General features: G+C 47.1%; 1 protein-coding gene across 3 annotated transcripts in view; it reads left to right on the forward strand.

Annotated features, from left to right (window-relative positions):
* Arhgef3 (Rho guanine nucleotide exchange factor 3) overlaps positions 1–12472 on the forward strand; it is a 294787-nt gene that overhangs the window by 116809 nt on the left and 165506 nt on the right. The window contains exon 1 of one of the 3 annotated variants that reach the window (XM_075988892.1): positions 10251–10389. The exons of the other annotated variants lie outside the window; for them this stretch is intronic. Coding sequence (XP_075845007.1) covers positions 10339–10389 — 51 coding nt within the window. The 5' untranslated portion in view covers positions 10251–10338. Of the gene's footprint in view, positions 1–10250; positions 10390–12472 lie in introns of those variants that run through there. 3 annotated transcript variants of the gene reach the window in all.

Consider the following 12472-nt stretch of genomic DNA (forward strand, 5'->3'; position numbering starts at 1 on the left):
AGGGGTGTTCTATAAGTGCTGGCATATATGCGGGAGTGACTGAAGGGGACTCCACCTCTGTGGCTATGGGGAAGCCATCATCCGTGCCGAGGAAAGGCATCTCAGTGCAGCTGCTTCCAGGCCACCCGTGCTATTAGAGGGGACTTGCCCCTGCTCTGGGAGCCTAGTCACCTCCTTGGCTCCCCAGGTGAACACTGGTGGAACCCTACTTTGGTTTGCCAAGGGGACTTGATACAAAGGAGCAGACATTGTTACACTCCCCCAGGGAAGAAAACAACATCAGAGAGAGTCATGGTGGGGTCTCAACCCCCAGATGCTCATTTGGCCAAACCACACCCTTAGGAAAACAGCAGTCAGCTTTTGCTTTTGATGATGACTTGAGCCCGAGGTGTGTCTTGTTAGCCCGGTACAGGAGTCTTGACAGGGATAATTGTCATTATCAAAATGCAGGTGGCTCCTGGTTTTCTCTGTATACTAGAGCTCTGAGTACCTTCACATCCTAAGAGGGTTAGTGTGCTGTTAAAGGAATGACCTTGTCTGGCTTCTTCTTCAGGGTAAAGAGAGGCAGAAGACATAGAAATGGGACCTTTTTTAAAAATTGCAATTACAGTTTCTGGCTTTTAGCTAATACAATTATGTCTGTGGATTTTTTAATATAGAGGAAGTGACTACCAACCATACCGGTATTAGATCAGTTTTGTATATTCATGCCATGGTCCTTGACGAAATGGGTTTCTCTCTTTGCAGCCACGGTTTGTTTCCTTGATTCCAACGCTCTCAGTCGCCGTCTTTTTGCTTTGGCCCTTCTACAGGCCCTTTGACTCACTAGCTCCCTCAATGAGCTTTACTGTCCTTGTCCCTCACTCTCTCTTTTCTTTGGACCCCTCTCCTCAGCTTAGCAATGCTCCTACATCTCTGCATCCCATTGGAGCCATTTCTCCAGGGGAGAGCCTGAAAATTATCCCCGGCTTCTTCAGGCTGGAGTACCAGGTTCAAGGTCCCAGCACTGGGCGTTTGTCAGCTCACTGCCTAAGGGAATCCTGTGGTGAATAGTCCCTGATACAAATCCAGGTTAAAGTTTTTGTTCATCTCTGTCGAACCAGGCTCAGGGGACACCTCTCTAAACCTTTCCAAAGCCTAAAGAGTGTCTGCGAACTTGGACTAGAAAGCACAGAGTGGCTTCAAACTAAGGAACTTCTTCTGCCTTCTGGCACCTAGAAAGCCCTCTGGCTGTGGTGTTTGCTATTGTTATTGAAGTGAATTAATCACAGGATGTGGTTAGTTTTGCAAAGGAAATCAACAGGTATCTTGACGGAGAATAAGAGCTGGGGTGTGGAGCCTAGTCCTTTGGAAAGGCCTCCCGTGAGCTGGTGTTGCAGGTTGAGGATGCCCTTGCTGCTCTGTGAGGAGCTGGAGAGGAACTTTCTGGGGAGGAATAGCAGATGTAGACTCAGAGACAGGAAGGAGCCTGATGAGAAACAGAAACTGTGACCTCAGATTGAGAGGAGGGAAGGAAAGTAGAAGGAGATAAGATCCCGGAGGAATTAGACCCAATTGACGCAGGGCATAAGGTCAAGAGACAGTGTGAGCTTGAGAGAAGCCGCTTGGTCCTGGATCTCAGAATTACTCTGTGCACTTAATTTCTGGACTGGCTCCCTGATCTGTGTTCCGCTATTAACCCCTTAGCAATTAAGCGTAGTTCCGTTAAGTAAAAAGTGAATTCAGGGTAGCTCAGGGAGACTTGTAAGAATCAGGGAATCAGGATGGATTCCAAATAACACCTCTAACAGGTTCTCCTAAGGATACTTTTGAAGCTGCTGCTGGGTGGGGGAGATGCCACTGTTGTAGAACCTGCAATAGAGCACGGCTTTCTATCTTGTCCCCACAGCCCCCTCTGACTGAGGTTCCCCATTGCCTACACAGAGCCAGCTCTGCAGGGTCCTGGCTGCCCAGCCTCCCTCCTGCTGACCTGGATGAGAGTACCTAGTTCAGCCTGAGCTCTGCTGCTCTGGCCACAAGGAAGCCTGGGAAGTGAGTGGGTAGGGCTTTCTCTTTAGTAACTTTTGGGCTCTGATTTCTGAGCTAGGGACTCCCTAGGCCCAGGAAGGGAGTTCAGCTATGGGGCATCCACGCTCATGCGCACACATACACCCTTGGTTGTTAGAGGTGTCCCAGACCTTGCTGGTCAACCTGGAATCAAGAGGCCTCTTGAGTTGCTTTTAGTAGGTGGTGATGCTTATGAGAAGAATTTTGACTTCTTTCTTCCTGGACAATGATAATTTAAAAAACAGCCCCGGTTTTGGAGGCAACTCCTCTCTCTCCGGGATGCGAGGCCAGGAGCTGTGTTTGTGCAGGTGTGTGGGTAACAGGTTTCCCCTATGTTTATCAGAGATCTGCATTCCTGCTGGAAAGGCCCTGGCTATCGTCAGCCCTCATAACTGGTTCATGTCACAGCCGCACGGGCTGTATTGTCTATCTGCAGTTCTTCAGCAGAGGTTATTGTTTATGTATGTGGTCTCCAGGAAGCTGCACTCAGAACTCTCTGCCTCTTCAGGAAGTCTCTCTTAAAGGTACAGCGTCCTGGCAGAGGCCTGGATGGAAGCAGGTGCGGCACTTCCAGTCAGACCTTTGTTATCCCTGGGTGGGAGCTTAAGCCTTTTCCCAGCAGCTCATTGGTTTGCTGTTTTTCAATGTTTGGTGATTCCTTTTTGATTTTGATTTAAGGAGGTGAAAGTAGGAATTTTTATGCTGCAGATACATTCAAACACACATTCTAAATTTTATTTTTTAAAAAAAAGAAGAAAAAGTACTCTATTGTTGTACAGCCTGAGTCGTGGGGACAGAGTGCTGCTTAGTATCTAGGTATTTTTCTTAAGGGTATTTTTGTAGAACTCTTGGACTTTTTTATTTTATTTTATTTATTTATTTTATTTTATTTTTTGGTTTTTTTCGAGACAGGGTTTCCCTGTGGCTTTGGAGCCTGTCCTGGAACTAGCACTGTAAATCAGGCTGGTCTCGAACTCACAGAGATCCGCCTGCCTCTGCCTCCCGAGTGCTGGGATTAAAGGCGTGCGCCACCACCGCCCGGCCTCTTGGACTTTTTTAGAGGGACACAGTAATGTTAAGGAAGACATTAAAAAGATACAGGCACTCAGGAGGCTGGGGCTTGAGGATTGCAAATTCAAAGTCATCCTGGTCTGTCTCATTAGACCCCTATTACAAATAAACTCAAAACAAATAGAGATAAATGAAAAAAATCAAGATTTCTTCTCTTTGAAAATAAACATAAAATTTTAAACCTATATAAAACTAGAATGTGATGCTCTATAGCGTCCCCATATCGTCTGCTCTGCTTTTTATACACACCGGTCAGTGCCCTGTCGTCCTGTTGTGTCCATACATGTTGCTGAGGAATGAAGGCATCATTACATGGACAAAGGACGTGACATGCCTTACTAACTCGTCCGAGCAGTACGTGCCCATCCTAATGTATCTACCCTCATATATGCCTAACCCAGCCAGGCAGGTGCAGCCTGAGCTGCCGTGAGGAGCAAAGGGCTGATGAGATGGATGGCTCAGCAGATAAAGCCACTTGATCGCAAGTGTGACTGCCTGGGTTCGGTACCCAGAACCCACATGTCGGAAGGAGAGCACTGACTGCCCTATGTGGGTCAATGAACACAAAAAAAATATAAAGCAATGTCACAATGGTTTGCAGTATCACTGAAGAACAGAGGAGAAACTTTGTAATAAAAAAATGATTTTTGCTTTTGTTTCGTATCTTCACCCAGAAAATTAAAGCTTAGAGTTGTTTTTCTGACATAAGCAAATCACTTCTTAAAATCCTCCTGGTTATGCAATGTAAGCTTCAAAGTACTGTGCATCTCCCCCCCACCCCCCGCCCCGCCCCGAGTTCAGACTTTCCGCTTGTCCCTGGATTTGGCAGTGTAATCGACAAATAGTAAATCTCATTTCCAAGTAAGGAAGTTCTCTAGCTGATAGAGATCAGTTCTTCATCTGTGTAAAACCTTGTCTCTTCCAAAGAATTGGGCAGAGGTCAGTAACCCACAAGGGTTTCCCTTTTGACAAACAGGTTAACCAAGAGGACTTGACAGTCCCTGGGAAGTCCTGTGTGACGGGGGCTCATGTGTGTGTGACGGGGGTCTGTCTGTGGAAGCTGAAATCAAACAAGCTTCTTTGCAGCATCTTGGATGTGCTCTATGGCCATTCTGCAGGCTGCTCACAGTTGCAGGGAGCGCACACCTGCCAAGTGCCTGTGGCTCAACCCTCGCTGGAAGGCAGCTTTTCTTTCTTCACCTTCTCTTAGCAAGAGCAGTTGGCTGGGCAGCTGTGTTAGCTCTGTGTTGCTGTGACCACATCGGACAGAGACAATGTAAGGAAGGGAAAATTTTGGTTTTGGTTTGCTGTCTCAGAGGGTTCCAGTCCCCTGTGGTAAGGAAGGAAGGCTCAGGTCATGGCGATGGGAGCATGCTGTGCAGGCTGGTGTATCCTGGCCCACCAGAAAGCAGAGCAGGAGTTCTGGCTGAGATAGCTGAAGACCCACCTCCCTCTAGTGGGCCACTTCCTTGGCTTAGGTTCCATCACCTCCCAAAATAGATCTATGCTGAAACCATGAGGGATATTTCAGACTCAAGCCATAACAGTATCGATTGCCAAGTAATGTGGGGAATTTGGTTATAAAGGCTCCAATTTGTTCAGAGGGAAAATAAACACCGTCCACAATTGCTCAAAGCAAAACTGGCAAGAGAAGTCCAGAAGATTAGCAGATTACATAAGATGGCATTCTGTAAGGACCCTACTCCAAAGCACCATTTATTTTTAAAATAATTTGAAACGGTAGATGAGGTGTTTTTTTTTTTGTTTTTTGGTTTTTTTTTTTTTTTTTTTTGGTTATTCTTGACCTTGGGCAGCCAGGTCTGCTCCCAAATTCTTTTCATCACTTCTGTAATCTTGTAATCTGGAGCGTTGAGCTGAATCTCTTAAGTTAAATCAGCGGTGTCCCATTGGTCCTGACTTGGGGCGGAGTCTGGAGACCTCTCCCCTACTCAGAACTAGTAGTAAAACACGCAGAGCAGCCGCCCAGATTCTGTTTACAGAGTAAAAACAGAGACATTCAACGTGGGGATCTGACTCCAAGTGAGCGCTCAGGCTTGACATGCTCTGAAGTTCTTAATTCTCACGGACTTGCTCTGTGTGATGACTCTCTGCCAATATGACGTCACGGAGACCTGACTCCTCCCTCTAACCATAGCAGAAAAACTTGCTTTTCCCTCATTGCCCCTGAATTTGGCAACAACCTCAGAAACCTAAGCTCTGTGCGATACTTTTCTGGCGTTGGGAGTTTGGCTAAATCAGTGGGTAATGGTTTTCAATTTTGATCACCATCAGCATCCCAGTTCTACTGAGATGACTTCACCCTCTATGATTCGTGTGCAGAGTTATGAGAACTTCAGGCACCAGTTGGACACAATCGTCACAGTTTTGAGACTGTCTTTGAACACCTTAGCTTTTGTGGTGGGTTTGGCATCTCATGTACAAATAATAGAGAGATTAAAGAACACGATGAATTTCATATGGGAAGAATCACCATCATTTGCCAATTTTTCTTTCTTTTCTTGTCACCTTCCTCCTGTCCCTTCCTTTCCGGCTTCCTGCTCTCCCATCCCATGAGAGACTCGTTCTGGAGAGCAGCCCCTTCCTTAGACCTAAGACCGCCTATCTCCTCCCCAGAGTTCCGGGAAGCAGGCAGGTGGCACACATGTAGTATTGGCTACCTTTTTTGTTTATTTATTATGTATCGCTGTGTGTGTATGTGTGTGTGTGTGCTTGCGCGCACGTGGATGTGAAAGTCTGTTCTTGTCTTCCACCTTGTTGAGGTGGAACTGTTTTTAACTGTCTCTGCTGCTCTGTGTACTCCAGGCTGGTTCCTGGGCCGTTCTCCTGTTCCCGCCTCTCAGAGGGAATGCTGGGACTACAGATGTGTGTCACCACATCTGGCTTTTTAAAATGTGTTCTGGGGATCTAACTTGGGTTATCAGACTCTGGCAACACATGTGTTTACCCAGAAAGCCATCTCGCCAGTCCGTTTGCTCCCTTTTAGTAAAGATAGGATTTTATTGAAATTTGATCATTCTATTTTATGCAAATTAAATGCTTGTAACCCCAGAAAATATATTGCTTATGATAGATACCTTTGGAGGAAACTGCCTGGACCTTCTTGCCAGGAGATGCTGTCAACTGCATGGAATAGCAACCCAGGATACTTGTGCCCGTGATACCAAGAAGTAGGTTAGCGTGTCAGCAGAATTCTCACTATTGACTGGCTGTGGGAACACAGCCACTGGTGTCTGTACCGAAAGTGCCTTGTGGTACGTTTCCCACATAGAAACAGCCGAAGCAACACCCAGGGTGAAGAAAAGTATCACACCATGAGAACCCATGCATCCACGACTTGATGTGTTTGCTTTTTGTTTTTTTTTTTTAATTTCTCTCTAATTTATGTAAGATTTGCCTTGAACATCTGTAAAGTAGGGGCATTGAAAGGAGGATTTTCTTTCCAAGAGGCAGGTGAAAGGTTCCGTTTTCGACAAGCCTTCTCTTTTTCAGTGTTTTTGGTTCAATATATCAGATTCATGAATATCAAAAAGCAGTTTTCTAAATGGCTCTTGGATGGTGGTGAGGTGTGAAGGGAAAGGAGAGGTGTGTGTGTGTGTGTGTGTACTGCAGGTGTTCTAAAGGTTCCCCCTGACTGACCTCTGCCACCTAGGCACTGTGTGTGCGTGTGTGTGTGCATGTGTGTGTGTGCGCATGTGCGTGTGTGTATGCATGTGTTTGTGTGTGCATGTGTGCGCATGTGTGTGTATGCATGTGTTTGTATGAGCGCGTGTGTATGTGTGTGTGTGTATACTGCAGGTGTTCTAAAGGTTTCCTCCTGACCCACCTCTGTCATTAGGTCCTGTGACGAAGGGAAGGTCAATATTACCTTTCTGACTTTTGATTTTTTTGTTTTTAAACAACAACAACAACAAAATTTAAAGTAGAATAACATAATAAAATGAAGGCCTCTTTAGAAAGAGTTGTGAGGATTGGACAAACAGAAAACAGCCAGCAAGGTTCATGCTAAAGCAGCAACGATCGGTAGTCACAATGTCATATCACAGAGATCATGGTTCACTTCCTCCACAAATGCACCGTTACCGTGAGCGCAGTGCCCTGCATTGGCAGCAGGGAGAATGGACAACTGTAACGTCACATTTTAAGCCTGCTGGGGGCTGAGGGAGCTGTGTAGCAGTCCAGTGAGATGCTGAAATACATCACGACGTGGAAGATACTCCGGGTGTCAAGTAAAAGGCCTGTGCCGTTCAACAGTGCTGTCCTGCAGGAAAGATCTTGTTACACCCAGAAGCTTAGGTGTGACTCAGTACCAGGAAAAATCCAGAAGAATTGCCACCTTATGTTCCAAACAGATAGCCCCTGGGTCAGATCCAGCCAGCACTGGGTAGTGTGACCGTTGGCCATCGTACAGGCACAATGATGAGGAGTTCCCAGAACAGAAATCTTTGGAGGTTTCTGTCTTTCTTTCTTTCACACAAAATACCTGGATTTAGGCTTTTAAAAAGAAAACTGGAGCCGGGCGGTGGTGGCGCACGCCTTTAATCCCAGCACTCGGGAGGCAGAGGCAGGCGGATCTCTGTGAGTTCGAGACCAGCCTGGTCTACAGGACTGGCTCCAGGACAGGCTCCAAAGCCACAGAGAAACCCTGTCTCGAAAAACCAAAAAAGAAAAAAGAAAAGAAAACTGGAATGTCTGATCACCTTGGGTTGGTCGTTCCTTGGGACTCCCGAAGCAGGAACTGAATAAAAACAGACTTCCTCAGTAGGGCCTTGTGCCCACTGGCCTTTTGTCTATACCCCATCCTGAAGGCATTAGTGTTTATGATTTCAAGTCTCCCTCTGGTTTCAACCAAATTCCCTCTGGCAAAGGGGATTGTGGCAGAGCCCTTGGCAAAGATGCCTTTTTCTTTTTACTTTATTCTTGTATATGGCTTGACCATATTACAGTGACTTATTACATGCAAAATTGAAGAGCATCTCTGAATCCATGTTAGTCTCAGACTCCAGTAGTGAAGACTTCATTTCCTTTATGAGTCCATATGCTGCAGCTCGAAATGAATGTCACAGGCCAGGGGCTTCTTTATCAGCTTCCTCTTGGGGCGCTGTCCACACAGACCCATTCTGTTACTGGAGTTCTTAGTCCCATCAGGGTGGGAGCAGCTGCAGAGGAAATGGCTGTGCGCTGGCCTTTCCTTCCTCCATGCAGGCTGTGCTGAGGTGCCTACCAGGGCATCTGGAGATTTCCTTCTCTCCTTCCTTCCTCTTCCACCACTACCTGCTCTTCAGCTTAGTCAGATTCGCCGATTCCATGAAGCGCCGTAACCACTGCTTTTGGTCCTCTTCCCCGTGCTGCCAGTGGTTGGAAGTCTGAGTCAGCCTAGGGTTAGTTGATGTGAGTGGCGCAATCCTTCGCTGAAATGAACCAGACCATAGTGTACTCTGTTCAGCTAACATCCCCCGTGGATGCTCACCAGGATAGGGCTGGCTTTGGGGCTTGGAACTCTTGGAAGGGATTTCCCCACAGATCTTCAGGAGAGGAGGGGCTGGGCTTAAAGAATGTTCCAGGGATTCTCAGGGGATTAACGGTCAATCTTTAGCTAGGTTGCCACCCAAGAAGGTTGTCCAGGGACCTGCGCAGATGTGGGGTTCTTCCTGTGTGGGTCTGGAACAAGAATCCTTCTCAGGGTGTTAGGCTCAGAAAAGGAGACTCCCAAGTACCATCTGGCACCCACCATTTGATGGACACACATTACTGAGCATTTCCTGGGTGCCAGCCCCGAGGTGACCCATGCTTGTCTTTCAGGTAGGGGCACTTTGACAGTGATTTCACTTCCTTCTTTCTTCAAACAAGTGCATCCGCCCATGCTCCCTGTAGTAAGAGCCTGTCTGTGCCACCTCTGAAATGTCTAAGCACCTTGGCTTCACACTTCGCTGGTGTGGCCTGGTTTTTGTCCAGTACCCTTCCTAGATGCCTGTGCCCCTTGCTCTGAGAGCTTTTCTCAAATTTTGTTGCCATTAAAACTGTTTTTCCAGGCTTAGTTAAAACTTAGCTCCCTCTCCATTGTGTGTGTGTGCACGTATACATGTGTGCACGTTTGTGTGTGTAAATGTGTGCTTGTGTTTTCCTGGTAACATGAATGGGGCTAGCCTTTTTCATAATACCTAAAGTTGAGCCTTGGACTGAATCTTTTTGTTAGATAGCGTCTTGTTCAAATGAACTCTTTCTCTATGCTGGTCCCATGAACCATGGCTTACATCTTTGTCGCTACACATTGCATTTAAGAGTTTTACAAATAAATTCTGTCCTCTTGAGACCCTTAAAATAATAACTGAAAAGTCTATTGAAGTGCGGTCTCCTTGGGCTTGAGACCTACAACACTGTAAAGAGAGTGTGCATGCTGGATTACTGTGTTCTTCCATTGTGTGGGTCATTGTGATACTGTCAGTTTTACCTAAGGGAATCTAGATTTTGTAAGAACAGGGGACGGGTGTGCATTCCAATAAGACCTTCAGCTAATAAAATGAGAAATGCCAGCCCCAAGTCACTTCTATAATAATCATGAGAAGAGCAGGGAGCCCCTGTGATCCTCGACAAAACACAAAAGGACCGCTTCCAGAAGCAGCTATTTTTAAAAGGCACTGGAAGGAAGATGCCAGATTTGCCCGAGTAAAAAGAAAGCAACGGATGGGTGTGTGGTTACTTTTAAACTGAGGCTCTGTATGTATTCTGCATCTTAGGCGGGCATGAAGTTCAAGGAGACATTGATTGTCTTTGTACCCAAAGCTGGCCTTCCCGTGATTTTCCTTGTCTCTGTTTCACTCCAGCGTTTACACATAGAGAACTGCACATGGGAGAAAGCACATCCCAAGGGCTGCTGGGACATCCCACGTGGCTTTAGGTGGGGACCCGGGGGGCACGGCTCCCTTCTAACACATTCTAGAGATTGGTGCCCCATCGAATGCCAAAGCCAAGAGTGCTGGGAAGAAAGAGCAGCTGTAGCAGGCAAGGCAAGGAAACTACGGAGGCAGGAAGCCCTAGGCTGGTGCTCTCAGCTTCTGACACTGGTAACGGACGCCCCTGTCACTTCCTGTCAGGCAGCTCAAGTGGCGGGGAGGAGTTCCCTCAGGGAAACCATGCTCACACAGCTCAGAGAGTCCTGTCCACTGGGCTCTGCTGCGGTTAGCAGCCGGGGAGTCAGGGTGGATGAGGCCGGAGCGCCCCATGGTGTGGTGCTGCTTCTTTCTCCGTGCACAGGTAAGTTCCCTGTTGTTCCTGAGCTGGGGCTGGGTGCTCTCAACTCTGACCCATGCCTCCACTGGGTGCTGGAATCAGAGGTGTGGCAGGGTGCAGTGGTCTTTTCATGACCCAAGTTGCTATGCAGTGAGCTGCAATCAAAAATAAAACAACAGAAGGGACACAGACCCTGGACAATGGAGCCAGGGTCCTGATTCTCTTTAGGTTCAGTCGGGAAGAAGTTGTGTGGGGTGGTTAGGATGGCAGTGTGGGCTGGCCGCGTGTGTTTGCCGTGGTGAGCCAGATAGCATGTATCAGTGTCACCACCCCCTCAGCAGCTGTGATTGGAGGAGAGCAAGGGGGGAGGGCTGGTCACCCTCTGTTCTACCAGGCCAGATTTTTTTTTTTTTACAAGAAACCCACATCAGTTAATGGGAAGAAAAAGACAAAGAGAAAGGAACGCACACACCTACCTTCAGTGACTGAAGACTGTGTCTCAAGTGGACTTCCAAGGTCACCTTCCCTTTGGGTTGGAGAGTGGCTGAATGTAGCTCAGAAGAGCATTAAGTTTGGAGCCACCCCTTCCTAGGTTTCTTTAATGTGATTCTCATGGACACATGGACCTAGACCGGCCCCAGAGGAGACTTCAGGTTTTTCCTCAGTGTGTTGGAACTTGGCGTAGGTTGTTTGGGAATGAGTGGCTGGAAACAGTTTGTGTCTGAGTTGAAGAATGGTTCAGAGTCCCTAAACTGACTCTCCTGTCTCTTTAGTTGAACTGTTTGGGGGTATGTGTTGATGTTTTAGAGCCGCTAAAACTACCCTTTCATAGATAATCCCATCGTTTGTTCTAGTCTCATCAGAGTCACACCCCCAGACTAAGGATTGCAATCCTGGTCCCAGTTGTATAAGACTATCATAGGTACAGATTTTTTTTTAATTTTTATGGTAAAATTCACGTAATATTTGATTTGCCGCTGTAAATATTTTAAATATGTAAAGTTCAATGATATTAAATACAGTCATAATGCGGTATACCTATCGCCACCATCCATCTCCAGGTCCCATCACGTCTGGTGAAAGCAGACTGGGTTCATTTAACAGTACTCAAGTTCACTACCATTCTACTTCCTGTCTCTCCTGTGTGTGTGAATGTATGTGTATGTAGTGTGTGTGTGTAGGGCACACATAGGTGTCCTCCTCAAGCACTTACCACCTTACAATTTTTTAACGTTTGTAAACATTATTGTTGTGTGTGTGTGCCTGGCATATCTGTGGGCATCTAACATCTGTAACCATTACTGTGTGTGTACGTAGCTAACATCTGTAACCATTACTGTGTGTGTGTGCCTGGCGTATCTGTGGGCATACTTGCACAGCTCACATGTGGAAGCCGGAGGACAGCTTTATGAAGTTGGTTCTCTCCTTTTTGTGGATCCTAGGACTTAAACTCAGGCCCTCAGGCCTGCCCTGCAGGCACCTCTACCCTCCGAGTCATCTCACTGACCCTCTACCGCATCTCCTGAGACACCGTCTCTGGCTGAGCTAGAAACACCAGTGTCTGCTTTCCCAGCTCTGTGATTGCAGGCCTGGGGGCCACCATACCCAGCATTATGGGGACGATGGGGTCCAAGCTCGGACCCCCATGCTAGAACAGCACGCTCCTTATCACCTGAGCCATCTCTCTGATGTCGACTGCTCTGAGTATTTGGGAGCTGAGTCAGACAGGACCTGTCTGTAACTGGGTTGTGTCACCAGTGCCCTCAGGGTTTGTCCATGATGTAACATGTGTCAGAATTTTCTCCCTTGAGGCTGAATAGCGTTCTGTTTCATGTGCCACATTTTGCTCACTTCTTCATCCCTCTCTGGCCCCGAGTTGCTTACGTGTTAAAACGTGTAAGCATTGTGAACAATGCTGTTACAAATATATCTTTGGAACCCCACTTTCACCCCAAAGCTGGGTCATAACTATGAGCGCGCAGGAACCGCTGTACAGCTTCCCACAGCATCTCAGCTATTCTCCGTCTTGCCTGAAGTACACGAGGATCCCGGTTTCTCTACATTCTTGCCAACACTTACTATTTTCTGTTTTGTGTTATGTATTTCT

This window comes from Microtus pennsylvanicus, chromosome 10, assembly GCF_037038515.1.
Source record: "Microtus pennsylvanicus isolate mMicPen1 chromosome 10, mMicPen1.hap1, whole genome shotgun sequence".
Classification (NCBI taxonomy): domain Eukaryota; kingdom Metazoa; phylum Chordata; class Mammalia; order Rodentia; family Cricetidae; genus Microtus; species Microtus pennsylvanicus.